This window comes from Mytilus edulis, chromosome 6 (genome assembly GCF_963676685.1).
Source record: "Mytilus edulis chromosome 6, xbMytEdul2.2, whole genome shotgun sequence".
NCBI lineage: Eukaryota > Metazoa > Mollusca > Bivalvia > Mytilida > Mytilidae > Mytilus > Mytilus edulis.
This window is the reverse complement of record NC_092349.1, coordinates 13517570-13540522: the sequence shown is the minus strand read 5'-3', so window position 1 is coordinate 13540522 and position 22953 is coordinate 13517570. Positions and strand designations below refer to the sequence as shown.

General features: G+C 32.1%; 1 protein-coding gene across 1 annotated transcript; it reads left to right on the top strand.

Annotated features, from left to right (window-relative positions):
* The first annotated feature begins 2763 nt into the window (after nucleotides 1–2763).
* LOC139527169 (uncharacterized) lies at nucleotides 2764–21866 on the top strand. The gene is made up of 8 exons (XM_071322480.1): nucleotides 2764–2874; nucleotides 4486–4593; nucleotides 8015–8224; nucleotides 9654–9869; nucleotides 15399–15599; nucleotides 17442–17597; nucleotides 19038–19068; nucleotides 19792–21866. The coding sequence occupies exons 2-8, from the start codon at nucleotides 4539–4541 to the stop codon at nucleotides 19910–19912; spliced, it is 990 nt and encodes a 329-aa protein (XP_071178581.1). The 5' UTR covers nucleotides 2764–2874; nucleotides 4486–4538; the 3' UTR covers nucleotides 19913–21866.
* The last annotated feature ends 1087 nt before the right edge of the window (nucleotides 21867–22953 follow it).

Here is a 22953-nt window from a genome sequence, read left to right as displayed (position 1 = left end):
ACCCTTACGGAGCATATGGAGCAGAATCTGATTATTACCCATACAAAGCATATGGAGCAGAATCTGTTTATAACCCTTACGGAGCATATCGTCGCTGGACTTCTAAAATGTTGTAAATTACAATTTATTCATGAAAAAAATATCTCACAAATAGGCTTTGAAAATTTTGACAAAATGCATGCTTTCAAAATGTCGTATGTGAACATGAACATTTTTGTAAATAGCAGTGAAATAAAAACTTTGGCATTTCTGGATTATCCAAGAACTTAAATTATTTTCACAGAAATAAAGAAATGTACAATAATTATTTGGCCAAAGCCATTCTACAACGATTTTCAAATTTTCATACAATATTTTGGAAGCAAACTTTACAAACAACTGACATTGGCAATTTTGTAATATGTCTTATTACAAACGTTTTGATTGGTCTAACTGTATGCTTTTTTGTAAAACCAAAGATTTCCTCCCGCCCAGACCATTTCTGTCAAAAAATATTTTTAGCCAAAAAATCATATACGACATTTTAGAAGCCCAGCGACGATATGAGATCATCCCGTTATTTGATTTAGTTTGTGTTAATTGTTGCAAGTTTCAATGTATATTGTGATTTGTGAGTTCTACATGTATCATGTATGTGGAACATTTGTTCAATTAATAAAACAAATAAATTCAAAATCGTATTAGTCAATTGTTTATCCCATTTGATTAGGAATACAGGTTCAATCAAAATAACAAATATAATCTTTGAAATTATTAATGATTTCTATTTCTATTATAAATTTCTTTCCTTTTAAAATTAAAATTTCTAAATGTACAGTTTTTCATATTGTGAGGTTACAGATATTTTTGTAATTCTCTTGTAACACACTTACGTGATGATCACTCATTTGTTGTTTACGATATCTTTATACAAACATAGACATGTGTTATAATCGCAAATAAGTCAACTATCCATCAAATCAAAATGAAGTTGATTTTAACAGTTTTATTCATCATTGAGAAAAAAAAGGAACAGTATATATAGTCGGCTCTAAAAAACCTGACATGAATTGTGTAAAACGATTCAATCGAGATAACAAACGGCCCAATCTATCACAAAAAGGTTGGTGATTTGTTTTATAACATACACAAAAGAACCACAATGACTGAAATACAGATTCCAGACTTAGGATATGCACATGTATACTATTTCGGGATTGACCATATTGGAATGCACAACCCTTTCCGAAACTGTTTAGATTTAAGCATCACTGCTGAGTGTTTTGTATACATAACAATATTGAGGCGTACACATTTTAAATTCTGGTATCTTTGACAGTGGTGTTACAGTGCAACAGAAGACAAGTTATAAAAATCCGAAAAGTCAGCTAAAAATGACATAACAAAAAGTGAAGTGTGATAGGCACATACCGAAAATTTTGGGGTTAAAATTGTTGAAGTTACCTAGCCGCCAGGGGACCCGAGAAAATGGTGTGAGTAATAATAACACAAGATGAACCCCAGCTAAAAAGTTCCTTGCTTATCCCATAAAAAATCCCCCCAAAACACATATATAAAAAAAACCAACCGAAAGTTGGAAATAAGTCACCTTTACAATCAGTCCTTTTAATTTCTATTTAAGGTAGATCACAGGAAATATATATTTTTGAGACAGAATTTTCTTATAATTTGCAAAAATAAAGATTTTACTCTGCTCTTTTAAAAAATTTAATAGAAAGTATGGGTCACCGTGCTACTTTTCAAGCTATGAGTCGTTGACAATTGCCAACATTTTGTTAGTTTGTTCATAAAAAAACACATTAGTGTGCATAAAAAAATCTATGAGATAGAACTTTGAAATAAATTGTGAGAAGAAAGGTTTCATAATATGTTTTAAGAAAATAAAAAAAACATGGTGTCACCGAACTTGTTTTCTTGCTACAAGTAAAAATAAAAAAATCCCTATTAGCCTAGTATAAATTTCGTACTAAAAGAGTTATCCCCCTTTAATGAGTCATTTGAAAAACAATTATTTTAAAACCAAAAAATTGATGTAATATTTTGTATAATACGATTAATCATGTTAATTAACAAGTTTTCTTCAAATAGAAAAAAAAACAGTCTAACTATTGAATTGCAAATCTGTCTCTTAATATGCAGATTTAGGCAAATAACGAGACCGATTTTTTACTGTGATTGAACAATCCAAGATGGCGGTATTCCATCAATCTACCTTATAATAGCAAACACATCGTCGTTTTAAATTATAATCCTGGTACCTTTGATAACAATTTAAAGACCTCGAAGTCCCATCTCATGCCCATAAAACTGTTTCCGTCACTTTGCTCTGTTATATTATTAAATTCTATTAACTTAAATCTTACAACCTAAATAGTCATTAAGATGTACTTATCAAGTGAAAATCTTAATGTAAATATATGTCATATCTAGAATCTTCTTAAAAATTGTTGAACCGTACTGAATATTTTCTATTTTCATTATTTTGTAGTGTGAACAGCTCTTACGTTAAGGTATCTAACATGTGTATACATTTAGGGTGGAATGAATGAACATTATGAGGATATGTTATGAGTATAGGGTTATAATTTGTAATTATATTTTTGTTGAAAATTTATTTTTGATTTTGTTTGAAAAAAGAAGGGGTGGTGTGAGTTTGTAACTGCACTTAATAAGAAATAAAATAATTATTACTGTACACTTTAAAAAAATATTTGTTACAGCTAAAACAAAACTTACACATTTGAAACATGTACACACAAAACGCTACGATTAACAAATAACCGGATTTTCAAACTGATGTTATATTTTTAGACAAGATGAATATATTACGTCCTGTTTAACTTGTATTAAAGAGGATAGTTGTCCATATAAAAGGTATGTCTTATTTTATTTATTTTACGGTAGAATATGTAGTAAATTTGTTAAAATATGCTTTCCTTATTCAATTTTCGTACATAATTACATGATTTTTGTAAGAGTAACGAAAACACACCTGCACAAAAGTATTCCAGATATACACATAGAGGATTTAGCAATAGCAAATTATGTCTGTAATTCGCTCTAAAAATCAAATTCAAAATGAGCAGTTTTTTTTTAAATTATTTTGATATGAAGTAGTATACATAATGCAATATTTCGTACTTGAATAAAATATTACAGCTATATGAACTTCCGCTTCTGCTGCAGAACTCAGTTGGTCCTATTTGATGGTCGGCAGTTAAGGCAGACATACTGGAAACACATTAGTTGAAGGGACAATTTATATCGTTTCTATACATAAAAATGCACGTTTCTGGTCATTACGGTAATAAATAAACATGTATCTGTATAATGATTGTTTCATCTCAACAGGTGTAAATGCCAACCAAATATATGTGGATGTTGGTGTGATTCACAGTAAAGAGAATCTACTGAATTGACCAACACTATATAGGCTATACATATAATAGACACATTACATTTCAAGGTTTAATGAATATTTGTCTTGCAAAAACATTCGTAGCTGTTAACATTTTTTTTTATATGTTTGTTCTCAGAATTATGACATACCATCTTATATATATCTTCACGTCTAATTTTTTGTTTGTTCTATATATTGGTTGATAAATATTATCCGGGAATTTATCTCATATAGAGCTACGTGAATTTATATATATATATATATAAATGTATAAAAGTCTATAAAAAGGACCAACCGGCAAATTTACTATGTACCGGATCGTCTAGAATAGGCGATACTATGCAGATAAGGAAAAAATTATATCAGTCTAAAGATTTGCACAACGGTACTGATATAAGGTGTTATTAAACGAAAATGTTGTTATAAAATCGTGTTGACAAATATTTCGGCTCAACAAATGGCCTTCGTCTTGTGTCACAAGTTTTATTACAGTATTGTTAAAACTTGTGACACAAGAAGAAGGCCATTTGTTGAGCCGAAATATTTGTCAACACGATTTTATAACAACATTTTCGTTTAATAACACCTTATATCAGTACCGTTGTGCAAATCTTTAGACTGATATATATAAATGTATATATAGAACGTTAAGCGAGCTGGAAACACTGTGTTATGCCTTACTTATTTCATAGCTCATGAACTTCCTGTTTACTGTATACTCATTACACATCATAAAGGTCAAATTAGAACAGATCAAATCAAAAGTCGAAAAAATATGGTGTCCGGCCACAAGTGTAAAATTGGTAAGAATACATTCAATATTCACAGGTATAAAAGGTGATTTGTGATATTATTTCCTAATCAGGTACCCAACAAAACATTACTATATCCGACATTCAGAACGTCTTTTGTGTAAATAATATATTGTTTATGTATAAATTTTCCTTTTTCAATAGCAGTCAGTTGAAAAACAAGTGTACACATACCAAGGTGTATTTCTAACTCTAAAAACATCAATAAAATGCAAGACTATTGTATTGTTTTCAATATAAATCTTGATTTTGTTATTTCCCCGTTCATTACAGTGTGTTGTTTCTGCCATGGTTACTGCTGCATGTACACTTAAAATTCAGCTGCTATGTTATTTGTTTTACTCAGTCACACAGCTTTAATATTGAGAATTACAGCCCAAAGTATGTACATTTCTATAATGATTTGAAACATTTAGCATGTTCAATGTTTGTACATTCCTTATTCTGCTTGATCTCACATTGAATCTAAGGTTAATGCTAGCCCTTACCAAAAAATGGCGTCTGTAATGTTCGTCGTTAACTTTTTCGAATGTTCTTTTTCCTCTGAAACCCATCTTCGCTAGCCAAGGGTTACGATCCACTCCAGTTTTCTTCACCCTTGGCGGATTGAAATAAAATTTCGGAGACACAAGGTAAGGATTTCAACTGGTTGCAGTTGAAACTCGCTGCATCCAATCCAAAAGAGCATATAACATGATCACATGTAGATGTAGAAAGTGTTTGCAAACAATTGCCACATGTCTATTGTGCAACAAGTCATTACATCACTAAGCATACGACTATATTTAGTGACAACTTGAATGTTTTAATCAACTAATAGAAGTTCCTGTGTATGTTTCATGCACAAATAAATGAATGTTGATGTATATTTTCGTTTCCGGCTTTACCGAGTGGTGTGTAGAATATAGAAGCTATCGTGTTTTTACCTCCAAATTGAAGAGTGCAAGTGCTACCATTGGTCAATTATCATGTTTTCGGAATGGGCGTGACTTTCATCTAACGATAGGTGGCGCAACATTGATATCGCAAATGTTAACTCAATCTGCCAAGGGTGAAGTGAACGGGGGTGGATTGTTTCCCTTGGCTAGCGAAGATGTCTGTAACCAAGCTAGCCAAATTTAGAAATATTTGTTCATTAACACTTAATTTTTATATCAGCAAAAATATATTCTTTATTCATTAATAATTATAGATATTGTGTCATAGATACACTTCTGGATTAATGAGTTGTAACGCCACGTTCTACACTTTTGGTTAGTTTGTTGCGGCCAATTTTTTTTGGAAGCCGATGTTCCAGGATCAATTCCCCGATCTTCCACAGTTTAACTGTCAATCTTGGTCAATTCGGATTTGGGTTTTATTCATTCTGTCATATGCAGGGGTTTATAAGGTACTATTTGACAATTTTTGTTTCAAAAACGAAATGTTTTGCAATTAAAAGACACCATCACGATATTTTCATCATCATATATAGATTGATGTACAGTAGTTGTCGTTTGTTTATGTAACATATACGTGTTTCTCGTTTCTCGTTTTGTTTATATAGATTAGACCGTTGGTTTTCCCGTTTGAATGGTTTTACACTAGTAATTTTGGGGCCCTTTATAGCTTGTTGTTCGGTGTGAGCCAAGGCTCCGTGTTGAAGGCCGTACTTTAACCTATAATGGTTTAATTTTTAAATTGTTATTTGGATGGAGAGTTGTCTCATTGGCACTCACACCACATCTTCCTATATCTATCTATAATTTGTTTCCGATCACATATATATAATGAGTAATTCGTTTTCTCATATCATACGTCCTGGGAATTGCTTGTTTAGGGAAAAACGGATGTTTGAATATAACTTTTCGTTACATGTTCCATTTTTTTAAAATCAATAAATAATAAATTATGAGCAGACGATATGAAAGTTTATAAAATGCAGATATGACATTTTAACCTTGCTTTATTTCACTCTAAATACACAATTGTTTATTTTGCTATTGTTCCCAGCTGATATAGCTATATAATATAGTTAATTGCTACCTCAGTTTGCTATTAATAAGTATTGCAATGTGCATTGTTATCAAATGTTATATCAGTATTTAGTTCAAATACAATCTTAAATCAATCCTTAATCTATCTATTTTTGAGATATAGTTTTAGTCATTCAAATGTGACGTCATTTTTGTGCTGTTTCAGAATTTCAATTGTGACGTAATTTTTGTGCAATTCCACCACTTCGCATGTGACGTCACTTTGTTCACTTTTTGCATTAAGGCCTTGACTAAGTCGGGTGTGTCTATTTTTTGTGTTGGTTAATGTAATGTATCCGGGTTTTGTTTTCTGTAATTAGTTAGTACTTAAGTTTTATCATGTTTATCTTTTTTATTCATTTGATAAAATTTACTGTGCGCAATAGCATAAATTGTTTTTAATAATAAGGACGTTCTTATTCCAAGCAGAAAACCCTAGCCGTATTTGGCACAACCTTTTTGAACATTTGATCTTCAGTTCTGTACAACTTGTTTTTGACTTTGTTTTGACTTTCGAACTTTTATATCTTGGCGTCACTGGTAAGTCTTGTGTGGACGAGGCGCGTTTCTGGCGTATTGAATTGTAATCCTGATGCCTTTTGTTAGCTATTATTCATGTGTCTCGTTGTCTAATATGTTCTCCAATTTATTTGTGTTGTAGTCATTTAATATTATGTTGTCATTTTAATGTTATATTTAATGTTGCCATTTAAGTGCGAGGTTTGTCATGCCACAAAACCAGGTTCAACCCACCATTTTTTTCTTAAGAAATGTCCTGTAACCAAGTCAGGAATATGATCATTGTTATATTATAGTTCGTTTCTGTGTGTGTTACAGTTGTGTTTCCATTGTGTCATTTGTTTTCTCTTATATTTGAGTGTGAGTTCATATTACTATAAGACGTGTCACGGTACTTTTCTATCCCAAATTCATGTATTTGATGTTGATGTTATATTTGTTATTTTCATCGGATTTTGTCTAATTCTTAGTCCATTTCTGTATGTGTTACATCATGTGCATTTTAATGTTGTGTCGTTGTTCTTCTCTCATATTTAATGCGTTTTCCTCAGTTTTAGTTTGTTACCCCGATTTTGTTTTTTGTCCATGGATTTACGAGTTTTGAACAGCGGTATAAAACTGTTGCTTTTATTTGTCATACTGATATGTGTAGGATAATTCGAAGTAGTTGTGTCAGTGGCCCTGGCGTTTAAACTATATTAATATCCTTAGAGAGATTTTTTAATGTAGTCAGATAATTAATTTTGTAGATAAAGTGTTGTACAATAATTTGACAAATCATAATACCTACAATTTTTAATGTTCTGTTATTTCAAGTTTTATTTGTTTTCTAAAATTAAATAAAACAATACCAATAATGCAATTTACAGAAAGGTGCATCGGGCACGCCAAATTCATTTTTTTTTATCTATTTACATAACTCAATTGATTAGAATTACACAAAAAGACATGCAAACACTTGAAATGTTACAGGATGAATTAATACAATATGCATTATCACAAAGTTAAAAAATGTATTTTGTTAATTATAATATTATAATTATGTCTATTTTCGTTGTTATTGTACCCACGTACTTTACACATGTTTCAAGCCAAACTGTTATAATGATATCTTACATTATAAAACACATTTAGATTTTTCCAGTGGTATATTATAGAAATGAAGCATTTCTTTTTACACAATAAATATATAAATAAGGTAAAGCAACACTGAAACAAATTTACACAAATATCGTCTGCTTTTATTTTGTTCTGTATGTACTTTACAGATAACCTGACACCGTGTGGCACAGCTACTCAGAGTTCTACGTTTGAGAGAGGATTTCCTCAAAATGCTGTTAAACCACCTGTATCAAATGTGTTTTCCTTTAATAGTTGTTCACACACAGGCAATACAAGAACACCAGCTTGGTGGATGTTTCAATTCTCAATTGGAATTGCTTACATCACAGATATCACAATCTACTACAGGGAAAGCTGTAAGTATAGACATCAAATACATTTGAAATGATTGTGAACTACGATACTATTTTCAACTTAATACTCTTATCTTTAAGACAAGTTTCTTTTGTAAGGAACATCATCAAGCGTTAGCCGTTAGTTTTGTGTAACTAGTCTGTAGTCTGCTGTTGTCTGTTCTATGGTCGGGTTGTTGTCTCTTTGACACAGTTTTATAGGGGTAATACATGCCATATATATTAGATTAACAATTAATTCCAAATGACGGTTATATTTGCAATACAGATCGCATTGTATGAAGACATTTTAGACTAAAACCATGTATTAATCATTTAATTTTTCTCACAAAACAGAGTTTAAGTGTATGTAACTTTTAAGGCGAAAGAACTCTTAGTCAGAAATATGACAGTTGTTATCCAACATTTTATGTATTCAAAATTAGATTTTTCTATGCATTTGATAAGAGATTTTCTGTTTTGAATTTCCCCCGGAGTTCGATAATCTTGTTACTTTACTTTTTAGTACATCCGTTCGTTCCTTTAGGAATTTTAAATCATAAATGTAATTCAAAAGTAACATAAATGAGACGGGAAAAGATAAATATAAAGAAACCATGTTCATATGAAAGACCATTGAGGAGCAAAATTTCTAGAAGTTTTGCCAATGCAACCAAGGTTATCTATTCCTGAGGTCGGAATGACTTTTTATTTTTTTCTTCAGTTTTATCAACAGAAAATTCATAATTATGATCATTTAAGTGATATTTCATGTCAATTGGTATCAAAGGTACTAGGATTATAATTTAGTACGCCATACACGCGTTTCGACTACAGAAGACTCATCAGTGACGCTCATATCAAAATAGTTATAAAGCCAAACAAGTACAAAGCCAACACATAAGTACTTACTACTGGGCTGGTGATACCTTCGAGGAATAGAATTGAATCAACAGTGGCATCGACCGACTGGTTGTTAATAAACTCATCCAAGATACTATGATTGTAATTGTGTATTGGCGACGGACGCACGTGTCGTCTTCAAAGACACATCAGTAAAGCTCGAATAAAAAAAGATTAAAAGGCCAAAAATACACAGTGAAAACCTGCTTTCTGATATTCTTTCTGCTATCTATTTTGTTCACATAATATCTAGATTAAAATTGTCAATTTTAATCAAATCAATAAATCATATTAATTGCTTTATGTTTATGAAAACATGTCGACACAACAACTTCAAGACCCTTCTTCTTTAAAGTGTCCAGATCATATTTATCTGGTGAATGTAATAAAATGAACACAAAGCTTAAATCGTCAATTATTTACTTTTTTCAAATTTCGGAGTAAAATTTTGGATCCGCTTCAAATCTGAACATATCTTATTGTGTTTTTTTTCGAAATTTATAATCAGTTTTCTGCTTTAAAAGTTATGTTCGGTGTTATTTTACTTCAGTTTCCGAACGTATGGATGGATTTAAGTTATATGTAACCAATTCAACCACCATTCCACCTGATGGTTATCTTTGTTATGCGGATCCTGATCCGGGTCTCCCAAACATCACTCAGACTATTCCATGTAATATACTTGGGAAATTTGTCATATACTACGATAATAAAGGATCAGGTGGTGATGGCCCCTTAATTGAACTTTGTTACGTTGCTATTAATGGTGAGTAAAGTTTCATTTATATATATTTTCTTTAAAGTTTCTATATGTCAGCTGCAGGCTTTCATGTGCGCTTAGCTAGACTGTTCAAGTCTCTTTGTTGAATAAGGACTAAGTATAAAGTTTCGAATACCTTGGCTTTGATCAGTAGCTTATGTTTTTGTGATTGAGGCTAGATTGCACAAACTTAGAATAACATCATAGGTTTTTAATATTTTGTTTTTATATAGCTTTTAAACAATCACGAACACATTTGAAGAATTGATAGAAAAATACACACCACTATATAACTTTTCTTAATGTTTATAACATTGTCTTGTCATGATTCTCTAACTGTTAGTCTGTAAATAAAGGCAACAATAGTATAATGTTGCTTGGTCCGTTTCTGTGTGTGTTGCGTTTCGGTGTTGTGTCGTTGTTCTTCTCTTATATTTAATGCGTTTCTCTCAGTTTTAGTTTGTTACCCCGGTTTTGTTTTTTGTCCATGGATTTATGAGTTTTGAACAGCGGTATACTCACTGGGGTAAAGCTGATGACCGTAAGATGTCGGATGAAAAATTAGGTCAGTATTTGTATTGTCTGTTTTAGTGTTTCTAAAGCAATTTCTTTACAAAGCATACATTTGTACGATGTAAATGTATAAAAGAATCACACGGAAATCAATTATTACTACCGAGAAATGTGTATGAAACAGGAAATTGGATTTGAAAAAATCGCTAAGATGACCGTAAATCGTAAGTAAAATATTTTCAAGATGACCGTAACATAAAACAAGGATGACCGTGATTGGTAAAAAGATGACCGTAATTTGTAAAGGATGACCGTAATTTATAAAGGATGACCATCGATTCTAACAGATATCCGTATTTGTATTACCTTTTTTTGTATCAAATAATTAATTGTGTTGGTATAAAACGTATTTATAAGACTGCATTATCCTATAAGTAAAAGAAAATAAGACTTGCTTCAAATACATAGTTCACCAACTGTATTAAATCGTATCCGAATGAAAGAGAAATCTTGCTAGCTTTGAACATGAGCTATCTTGTAGACAATGTGCTTACTATGTAAACATTTTAACCTGCCTGTAACTTATAAGCCAAGGAAACAGGTGTATATATGTTGCACCTGCTTTGCACGATAGTGTTGCATATATATTATTCGAGGGCACCTGTAAAAAATCTTAATTATACAAGTGAAAACCAAATTATTAATTTAGAAGAACTAACTATAGCATTCAAAAGATGTTCCTCCAATTTTAAAGTCAGTGGCGATTATGTCCAAAAAGGATGTCCAACGGAATTAAAAATGAACTTTATTAGGTCGTTAGTTTTCTCGTTTGAATTTCTTTTACATTGTTATTTAGGGGGTCTTTTATACTGACTATGCGGTATGTACTTTGCTCATTGATGAAGATCGTCCGGTGACCTATAGTTGTTGATTTTTGTGTCATTTTGGTCTCCAGTGTTGAATTGTCTTTTGGAGAGTTGTCTAATTAGCAATTATACCACATCTTTTTTATATTTATGAACTATTGTCAAATATTGAAGCAACACTAAAAGAGATAGGGTGATACGAAAACTTCATTTCCGTATTGAAATCCTTATCTAATGGAATATTTACTGAACATATTGCTTTTCATTTGTTACGGAAGGTTTAATCTCAGTTAAACCAACTGAATGCCGAATAAATTTTGCAGTTCCATCGGATCCGGTGTTGTCAATGGACTGTTTGTATATTTCAAGGCAGATGTTAAGATTTTAATCTGATTCCGCTGGATACTCTTATGCTTAATCAATGTTTTTTTTCTTCAACTTTTCGTCGCATCGCTGTCAATTTGTATTATATTCTTCCCTACACAGTTTGGAGTTATCCAAGGAGATAACATAAGTCCTAACCTGTTTAAGATTTTCATCAATGACCTTCTCAACTATTTGGAAAAATCTCTAGACCATTTAAATATTAATAGACATATTATCTCTAAATCCTTAAAAACTAGTACTGTGTGCATGTTTTTGAGCATGCTATTAAGCTTATTCCTCTAGATGGAAATTTGGAGCTCATTCAATCCCTTGATAGCAAAATTTAGATATGAAAACCAACTAATTTGCATGGATAAAATGTATTCAAATTTAACTTGTGAAAAGCTACACAGTAAATTTTGTAAATTAATTCTGGTCGGCACAAATAAAAACACAAATTGTGCAGCCTTATTTTAACTAGATCGACTCGGTTTCCATTGTACTTTTAATTAGTGAGGTCTGTTTTGAATTATTGGCTCAGACTAAAAAATAAGAATAATTTCCTTTATAACAAGATGCATACCAGCATTCAAATCTCTATATTCTCAGTATAAATCGTCATGGTATAGCTTTTTCCAACATATTTTAAAAACGTTTCCTGGTTTTGCAAATCTAAATGATGGGAAAAATATTTCAAAAAATACCATCAGAAAAAATTAAAAGAGACGTGCAAACAAATTTTGGAAGGATCAACTGAACAAGAAATCAGAAGGAGAGCTCCGCACTTATGTGACAGTTAAGGATAATAATGGTTTCGAAAAGTATCTATATAAATATCATAACAAAATTTTAGCGTAGGAGATCATTAACAAAATTGAGGGTGTCATCTCACCATTTGCAGATTAAAATAGAACGATACCAGGGTACTCCTCCAAACCTTAGACCGTATGTCAGCAATGTAATTCTTGTAATATTGAAAATGAAGTTCATTTTCTCTTTTATTGCACAAAATATAACGAAGACAGACACTATTTATATCATATCTGAATCATGCTCCAATTTCATTAACTTAAATTCCCAAGAGAAATTGCTACGGCTGCTGTCTTGTGAGAACTCAACTGTATGGAAAAAGTTGTGTATATTCTTATTTAAACACTGCAAATAGCAGATTTATATTCCATGTTTTGCAAAATAAGTAATTGTTGTTATTTAAGAAAAATATTTTTTATGTGACAGGATTCAGTTTCTCTATTTATTTTTGTTCATCTGCTTCTGACACGAGGAGGATTGATGTTATTGCCTATCGCAATATCCTACAGCACCGTCCCTTGAATGGGTTTCTCCTATATAGATGAACAAATTTATTGTCATTTGTCTCTTATAATATCTGTCACGTTATATAATTTTCAATGTTTGTTGCATATATACTTTCATTATTGGTAATTGTATAAATGCCCGCTTTGGGACCCTGATTGGAAAAATAAAATATTTGATTTGTATTCAAATGTTAACGTTGTTATCAATAAATAATTTAATTTTGGATGTAACGCGTCTTCTGATTGGCTGACGTTATTTTGTTATGAGACCATAGACATAATTTAGTCATGTGACCGTGACGTCATAAACGTTGTTTCATGGTTTTCTATGGTTTAAAATGGAATTTAGAATTGAATTATAAGAAATGACTAATATTTTTTCTGTATATTCGAAATAACATAAAAAATGTGATGCACACTGTTAAATAACCCGCTACGCGCGTTATTCAGTGTGCACCAACTTTTATTTGTTATTTCTTCATAGACAGAACAAAATATGACAGTCATTGAATTTCCTTAAATATTGAATTATTTACGAGAAATATGCAATTTACTATCATTGTCATAAACTCTAAATACGGCAAATAGTTGAAAAGAAATTGATAAAACATATTTATAACCGCTTAACGAACCCCTATTGAGATAAACTCGACAAACAGTTATGAATTCAAATATGAATATTTCTTAGAATTGACGGTCATCCTTAACAATTTACGGTCATCTTTTAACCAATTACGGTCAGCTTTGTTATGAATCGCTAATCCTGTTACGGTCATCCTAGCGAACTTTTCAAATCCAAATTCCCATTTAATACACGTTTCTCGGTAGAGATTTGTGACTTCCGTGTGACTCTTTTATAAATTTACATCGTATCAAAGTATGCTTTGTAAAGAAAATGATGTAGAAACACCTTAACAGACAATAAAAAAAACCTGACCTAATTTTTCATCCGATATCTTGGGATGACCGTGAATGCAGTTACGGTCATCAGCTTTACCCCAGTGATACTACTGTTGCCTTTATGTATAATACTGGTGAAAAGTAATTTATCAGTTGAGAGAAAACAAATCTGGATTACAAACTAATACCGTGGCAAACACATCAACAATACGAGGAAAACAACGGAAGTACATGAAACGCCAACATACATAGAAACGATTTTTTTTATAACATCTACCTAATTTTTAATTACTTGGTACAAGTATTTGAAATGAAACATTGTGAGTTGAACCTGGTTTTAAGGCTAGCCAAACCTGCCGCTCATTTGGTAATGTTAAGAAATATAACACTGAATGACAGAAATATAACACAAACAAACGCAAAAAAGGCAGCACACAGAAACACACCAGTAAAAATGTCGAAGGGAAGGTGTATGGCAAAAACCATCATCGGTGTTTCTTCTGTCTGTATCACTTTGTTCAGCTATTTATACTTTGACCCGGACATGTTACTTACGTCACAATAAATGAACCAACATTGATAAGATCACGTTCCGGGTCTAAAAAAGACGATTTTACTACAGCTAGTACAGAGATAAAAAAAAAGAGGAGGTGACATTTAATTGGGTAACTTTCGATGATTATTATTTGCAAAGAAATGTTATGTGAAACGTTTTTCTATAGTAATGGAAGGATAACACTTTCTAATGCCATGCAATGCCAAGCATTTTTCTTTATTTGCAACAAAGATAGATTTTGTTCATTTTTTTGAAAGTTCATATTTATCAATAGCGGAAAATGAATAGATCACTTTCGAGTTTGTTCGTCACAAAAAAACCTCGTCAATTACACGCGCCTTTATGACGTCATTTACCAGATAGAGGGGGTTGCCTGTATCCCTGCACTATTAACGTTCACCAAGCGTCTTAGTGATCGTCATTGTGCAGGATAAACCAGAAATAATAGAGTTAATGACAATTCTCCAATGACAGCAGTGCTGATTGTCAATTTCAAGAATTCAATTTGCCGAATAATTCGTACAATATAGAATTATAGTTTTCCAACCACTCACTCAACATTGGAATGGAAATGACGACGCCCCTAAACGCACAAATGACGTTCACTAAATCCAGGGTTTATGACGGAAATGCATCGAACACGAATATTGTCTATTGTGATGTTACACCTCTTGTTTGGTATTGTCACATTTGAAAAAATAGAACATAATATTATGTCGACTATTGTAAAATATCTGCTGCATCTGAAAAAATATATTCCATAACGGACAACCAACACGTGATGGCGTGAGTAAACATTTTGAGAGGATGACTTAAAATTCGCCACATGGATAACTTTGTTAAATAGCTTCAATCGGTTTAATAGCAAATAATGATAGAAATTACAAGCTCTGGAATATATCATAGAGATTTATTTTCTATGATCAATGTTTTCATTCCTAGCATTAAAATAGGATAAACTAGTGTTGCGCTCTTGTCACCCATGCATGTAAATAACAGAATTTTTTGCGCTTTTCAGGTTGCCGAAAGGGTTTTTGGGGAAGTAACTGCGAAAAAGTGTGTTCTGAATATTGCCAGGAACGACATTGCTACCCTGGAAATGGGTCTTGTATTTTTGGATGTAATACTGATTACTGTTTGAATAATAATTGCAATAAATTTACCGGTATTTGTACCGATGGTTGCAAGGAAAGACGAACCGGAGACTTTTGTAACAAGTGTAAGTTTTTTTTAGACATACAATTTTGTTGCCTATATTCATTGTGAAAAACATCTAACCTGACTGTAATAATTGGTCATCATCCGAAACAAAGTGAACCATATATGGTATGACTCTACTGTTTCTTTGTTGGGATAGGTTGACGGGAAGTATTATCCTCCCAAGAGAAGAATAATTGGAAGAGATGTATTCTGAACGACTTTAGAGAAACGCAACACTCATTTTTTTTTTTACCAAATCTTATTTGATTCTCTTATAACTACTTATCATGCTTATCATGCTTCTTTCTCTTGACAAAAAATCAAAATCTGAATAACCTGTGGGTATTGAACATACCAAAATTGTTTAGGTTTAGTTCCTTGAAGCGAAATTTTGGACCCATGAAAGATTGTTTCAGTGTTTTTTTTGCTTTGTGAAACAGTTCATCCTTTGCCTCACTTAAATCAGTTCAAAAATGTTGCATCTCCATTTTGCCAAGACTGAGAAATAAACACTGAATAAGCCCTAAAAAATACTGCAAACATGAAAACATAAACGTGCTGCAAGCTTACTGTATTGACTTCAGAAACTCGTCTTACTGGCCGTCCGACAACGATACAAGTAGACAGGAGTTGTTGCTGGCCATCAATGAACAGATCAATGTGTAGCGACAATGAAACGTCAACAAAATTTGATTATGCAACGTCATTTGCCAGACATGTTTTCGGCCGCAACGCCAACTGCTTACACAATTGCCGAGTGCCATAGAGCACAGATTCATGCCATAAATGTTTCCCATCAACTGAATTGCCAAAGAATCGACTGGAGGAATACATTTAAAACCCTCAAGTTCCAACCACATTATTGCAAAAATCAATTAATGGGTTGAACAAATGCAAAATCAGAAGGTGTTAAACAGAACCCAAAACATGTCAGACAGAATTTGTAGACCTTTCTGACAATCATGTTGGTGCTTGTAACAGACAGTCATTGCTTTTGACGTTGACGCATTAATTCAAAATTAACACAAAAAAATCTAGTGTTGCGTTTCTAAAGTCGGTCAGTTTATATTAATGTGAGCGGTGGGTAAATGAACGCCTCTAGCAGAAAACGGAACGTTTGTTGTTAAGGGAGTTACAACAGTACATCAATCAGAGAAAATATTTTCAATATGTCGGAATTTAGCACTCTTCAGTGTTAAGGTGACAGGGATGTCTTCTTCCATCTTGGATTTTGAAAAATCGGTCTAGATCTTTAACGAAATATACAAACTTCGAGTGTTATGAAACTCATGTATGAGATTTTTCGTGTGGAAATCGTGCGATTGATCATTTTTACGGCTGCATTGAATAACCTAACAAAACAAAACCAAAAACACAGAATATGTTGTTTAATTCACTTTTAGTCAACTTTGAAGTATAATGGGAGGTATCTCAGATAAAAGACGAGATAATTCAGATATAAGAGATATAATGTAATGGGTTGTGAATTTACCTATCTTATTGTGCAGAAGAAACGAGTTCGCTGACCTCATTTTTCTTTTTATCTTAATGCATATTAACCCAGCTATCTTTTTTTTACCTTTATATTCTTTGGTGAAATTTCATTAGCACACACAATTTGATTTTCCATGCATAATCTTTACAAAATCTGATAATATTGCACAACCCGTAGCTGATACACGAAAACAGAAAAAAACGAGTTTATGTTGCTTTATGCACAGTAAAATGCATACAAATAAAGCAATGATCAAGCTTTTTAAAATCTTTACAACTGTGTAATATTTCGTTTGCTGTAAAACATATCTAATTTTTTTAGCATAAATTATACGAACTCTGTATGTTTTTGTCCTTTTTATTTCAGTTTCTATTAACACAGCAGAAACCAATGATAACGAAGTCACTACTCGGATTGGAATTTTTATTGGAATTTTCATGGGAGGTGTTCTTCTAGGAATTCTAATGACAGTTGTTGTGTGTTTTGTTATTAGGAGAAAACGGAAGTTACCGCAAAAACAAAGTAAGAGATGATGCCTGATAACTTTGATACTAGTATATATTATGTACCTTTCGCTAGTGTACAATATCTTTGCCAATTTTAGATTTAGAAGATAATAATTTGAGTTAGTTGACCGTTATGGAATAACCGTTTCACAAATGATATCGGATATGTTCCTTACGTCGTAACTACAATCCCCTTCCCTTTCATGAATTTGACCTACCGAATTAGACTATTTACCGGATTTGTAATCACATAAGCAACACGACGGATGCCGCATGTGGAGCAGGATCTGCTTACCCTTCCGGAGCACCTGAGATCACCCCTGGTTTTTGGTGGGATTCTTGTTGTTTATTCTTTAGTTTTCTATGTTGTGTCATGTGTACTATTGTTTTTCTGTTTGTCTTTTTCATTTTTAGCCATGGCGTTGTCAGTTAGTTTTAGATTTACGAGTTTGACTGTCCGTTTGGCATCTTTCGTCCCTCTTTTAAATCAATACGTATTGTTATGCGTTTAATTTTTCTACATAGGCTAGAGGTATAGTGGGAGGGTTGAGATCATATAAATATGTTTAACTCCCATGTCAGGAGCCTCTGGCCTTTGTTAGTCTTGTATTATTCTAATTTTAGTCTCTTGTGTACAATTTGGAAATTAATATTGCGTTCATTATCAATCACTGAACTAGTTTATATTTGTTTAGGTGCCAGCTGAAGGACGCCTCCAGGTGCGGGAATTTTTCGCTACATTGAAGACCTGGTGGTGACCTTCTGCTGTTGTTTTTTTCTATGGTCGGGGTATTGTCTCTTTGACACATTCCACATTTCCATTTTAATTTATAATATGATAACCAATGTCGATACTCCAACTTTTAACAATGTACAAAACTCATACCGTATAGAAAACAAGGAGTCTTCGTAATTGAATGGCTTTGAAGTTTTGATTAAAGTGTCACCGATAAGGTATATGTAGATAATTGCAAGCGTTTAACTTACCAAATTGTAAGCCTGGCATATCTGGTGTTTTTATATTTAGCTGTAAATATCACTTACTGTAAATCAAGAACCAATTATCATCGTCTTCTATTTTGATATGTTATACATATTATCATCGAGAAATCAATAAATTATTAATTTCCGACTCTACTGTAATCCACAAGTTCTCATTCTTTGGGAGAATGACATTTTGATTGATTTCCCTTAAAAATATGTATCCATTTGGATTGGTGTTAGAATATTTACGGAAAAAATAAGTCATTTTGGTCTCTTCTGAAGAGTTATCTCATTGGCAAACATACCACATCTTATTTGTTTTATAATTAAGATTGACTGTAAAGCACTCTTTTAATCTTCGCTTCTAAGATTTTATATTGAATGTTAAATGTTAATACCATTTGATACTGTAATATATACTATACACATGATATATACATACATATAGGTTTTTTTTTTAACTACATTATAGGCAAAGATAACACTTTAAAGAAAACACAGAGGTATGTTTAATATTAATTAAATGATTTGGATCTTTCTCTAAATGATAAAATATTTGAAACTTGAATGATATAATTCAAGTGAAAACGGTATTCTTCACTTCAGCATGATCTAATTTTGTGTTGTGTCAGATGCTTCCAACTGTTCAATTTCGTGATAGTTAGATGCATTTTTGAAACTTTAAGGCAAAAAACTGTTGTCAGTGTTAAATATTCAGCAGATATTTGATGTTTAACTTTGTTTTGTAATGTGATTGGTGTTCCCCGTGGTAATACTCGGAAAAAACTCTTAACAAATTAATCAGTAAATAAAAACAGTTTATTTCGTCAATGAGTATGTTTGTCTGAGACAACAAGTGTCATCCCTGGATTTTCGTTGTTCATAGATATAGTCCCTAGTGTTGACAGTGGGTTATTTGCAATAAACTTTTATACCCCTTCCAAATTTATTTCTCCATGTTTAATGCCTCAAATTGTCTCAAATTGCAAGAATGGGGTGATATTACACTTAAAAAAAAAAAATTCGGGTCCCGATTTTTAAGGAAACTAGTGATTTGGTCCATTATCTTATTGGCACTCATATCACATCTTCCTATATCTATTATGAAGACGAAACGCGCGTCTTGCGTACTAGATTATAATCCTGGTACCTTTGATAAATATTATTCAATATTTTAAACACTATGAAGAATTTATAAATACTTTTGATCGGGCTTTATTTTGTAGTCAAGATCCACAACACAATGATGATGTTAGAATGGAAAATATATCTACTTATCAGGATCTCAGAATGGAAACGGCAGCAAATGAATATGACCAGATAAGCACAACATACGATAATCACTGAGAAATAAACATATAATACGTCATCTAACAGGGGAAAATATTGGATATTAAGTACAGTTAACTATAGGAGCTTGATCTACACGATGTGATTTGTGGGATTGTATCAATTAGATAATCATTGGTGTTTTGATAGACAGGCAAATATATAATCAAAATCATAAGTCAAACATAACATGACAACTGGTCAAACCACAGAAATTCGTTAAACACTAACGACATCTGCAGTTATTTTGATATTTAATCATTTCTTGCATATATTTAAACATGCTTCATACCTTCTTCTTCTTTCCATAAATTCCTCCTGTGGTTAGGAGCAGATCAATTTCTTGATTATTCACAGTGGGCTTATATTACACAGTCGTTAGTAGCTAAAATGACTTTGTTAATTTACAGTATAAAACGCAATTGCATATATTGAACAACGATGGGCTTATATAACACGGACGATATTAAAAGATATTCACTTTCAAATTGATACTTCGTTAAAAATGATCTAAAATCTAAAATGTCACATTGGTCTTTTCCTAAAAAATTCCCTTAAATTTCCTTAAATTTCCTAATTATCAATTTCGATTTCTCAACAGAAAAATACCCTTTGCATTTATTGATACGTTCATGTTCACACTACACGTACTTCATATACGGAGTGTGCTCATTGTTCAGAAACTGCTTCAACAGAGTTATGAGGAGCTACGATAAAAAATGAAATTTCTTAAATTTTTTTAACACCATCTCGAATAGATTGATTTATACGATGTGTCTATATGTCATTTTCCTCGGAGTTCAGTATTTTTGTGTTTTTACTTTTAACTAAGAACATTTTTACCATACCTTAGAATATGGTTAACTATCTACGTCGCCTGTCTGACAAACATCAACAGTGACATATTCCTGGATATATATATATATATATATATAGAAGAAGATGTGGTGTGAGGGCCAATGTGATAATGCTCAATCTATGTCACTATATGCAAAAGTGAATAATTTTAGGTCAATTTACGTATACCTTGCTCACACCAAACATCAAGGTACAGAGACCCTAGAAATGACTGGTGTAATTAAAGCAGCTACACCAACAGTCTAATCTATATAAAAAACGTAAAACTAGAAACACATATGAGCCTCATCAACAAACGACAACCACCAAGCAACATGTTTTGATTTAAAACAGGTGCAAACAAATGTAGCGGGTTCAAGCGTTTTAACAGGCGACAACCGTTATCCTAACCTGATCAATAGTGTAACATCACAACACAGAAAGATACACTATATAATATCTATTGAACTCAATCAAAAAAGTATAGCAAAAAAAGAACATTAAACCACCAACCATACACTGAACGACAAATAACCTTGACATATGTTACAATGTTATTTGATAACTGTTTTGTCTAGTGAGAATGTACATTGTATTTTCGGTTCATATGTCTCATTTGTCAGTATCGTCGAGTTGATGTCTATTATCAATCGATAAAATATTGTTTTAGTCTAAATAAATAAATCAACCTTTTTATAATAATAATGATTATATAGACTTGAAATGTTAAAATAACCGAAGTTTGGATCTCGTTCCATATACTTGTATGAATTTTAAGATTACCTTGATAATAAATACGTTTTAAAAATACAGTACTTTTTTGTGTTCATTAAATATGTGAAGCTTAATTTGTGTTGTCCTGTGCAGTCGATAATTCATGTCAGATGTTAGTTGTTACATCGCGGATAACATGCTGTTTTTACTTTTATATTATTTATGAGTGTTTTTTCTGTGTTGGGTTTCCATTCGTATGTACGTACTATCCACTGTCACGTAGTCTTGTTCTGTTCAAATTGAGGAATATGGCATTTGTGATAAAATAAACCGTTTCGATGTATGTTTGCGTTTGTTTTTGTTGCTGTTCATTTTTCGATTTTTCCGCGGTTTTTCCCTTATAGTGCATCATAAGCCTTTTTGGCTGGCTGAATCATTATGTCAATACTCAATGTACATTATATTGTATAGATGCAGGTTGCACTCAAATAAACTATTTATTCATTCATTCGTTCATATAGTGTATTTCCCTCAGATTTAGTTTGTAACTCGGATTTGTTTCTTCTTAAACGATTTATGACTTGCGTACAGCTTTATACTACTTTTAGCTTTATTTATTTATTTAGTGATTTGAAATAAAGGTAAATGTATATGTAAACTTCCTCATAGTAATAATCTAGTAGATATTTACCGAAAAAGATACTTGATCTCTCAGGAAAAGTATTATTCATTAACATGATTGTGTGTCTGTTTTATATGTTCATTCGTCTAGTTGTTCAATACATGTGAGTAAAAACTAGATGTTAATATAAAAAAGAAGATGTGGTATGATTGCCAATGAGACAACTTTCCACTAGAGACCAACATGACACAGAAATTAACAGCTAAGTCTTATAATGAACTGTCACATACACAAAAAGATGTCGGGATAATCATCATAGCAATTTATAAAATTGAGAATGGAAATGGGGAATGTGTCAAAAAGACAACAGACCGACCATAGAAAAAAACCAACAACCGAAGGTCACCAACAGGTCTTCATTGTAACGAGAAATTCCCGCACCCGGAGGCGTCATTCAGCTGGGCCCTAAACAGATATATACTAGTTCAGTGATAATGAACGCCATACTAATTTCAAAATTGTACACAGGAAACTAAAAATATAAAAAATGCAAGACTAACAAAGGCCAGAGGCTCCTGACTTGGGACAGGCGCAACAATGCGGCGGGGTTAAACATGTTTATGGGATCTCAACCCTCCCCTATACATCTAGCCAATGTAGAAACGTAAATGCATAACAATACGCACATTTAAAATTCAATTCAAGAAAAGTCCGAGTCTGATGTCAGAAGATGTAACCAAAGAAAATAAAGAAAATGACAATTATAATTGTAACTTTTCAAAAGAGGGACGACAGATATCAAAGAGATAGCCAAACTCATATATCTAAAACAAACCGACAAATTATATCAACATATTCATGACATAAATACGAATAGAAAACGGCT

Excerpts from the sequence above, each read along its gene's own strand:
- LOC139527169 (XM_071322480.1), top strand. The coding sequence starts at position 4,539 with ATGTTATTTGTTTTACTCAGTCACACAGCTTTAATATTGAGAATTACA. Across the intron at positions 17,598-19,037 it reads GAAGTTACCGCAAAAACAAA|GCAAAGATAACACTTTAAAG; the intron begins GTAAGAGATGAT and ends ACTACATTATAG. Across the intron at positions 19,069-19,791 it reads ACTTTAAAGAAAACACAGAG|TCAAGATCCACAACACAATG; the intron begins GTATGTTTAATA and ends TTTATTTTGTAG.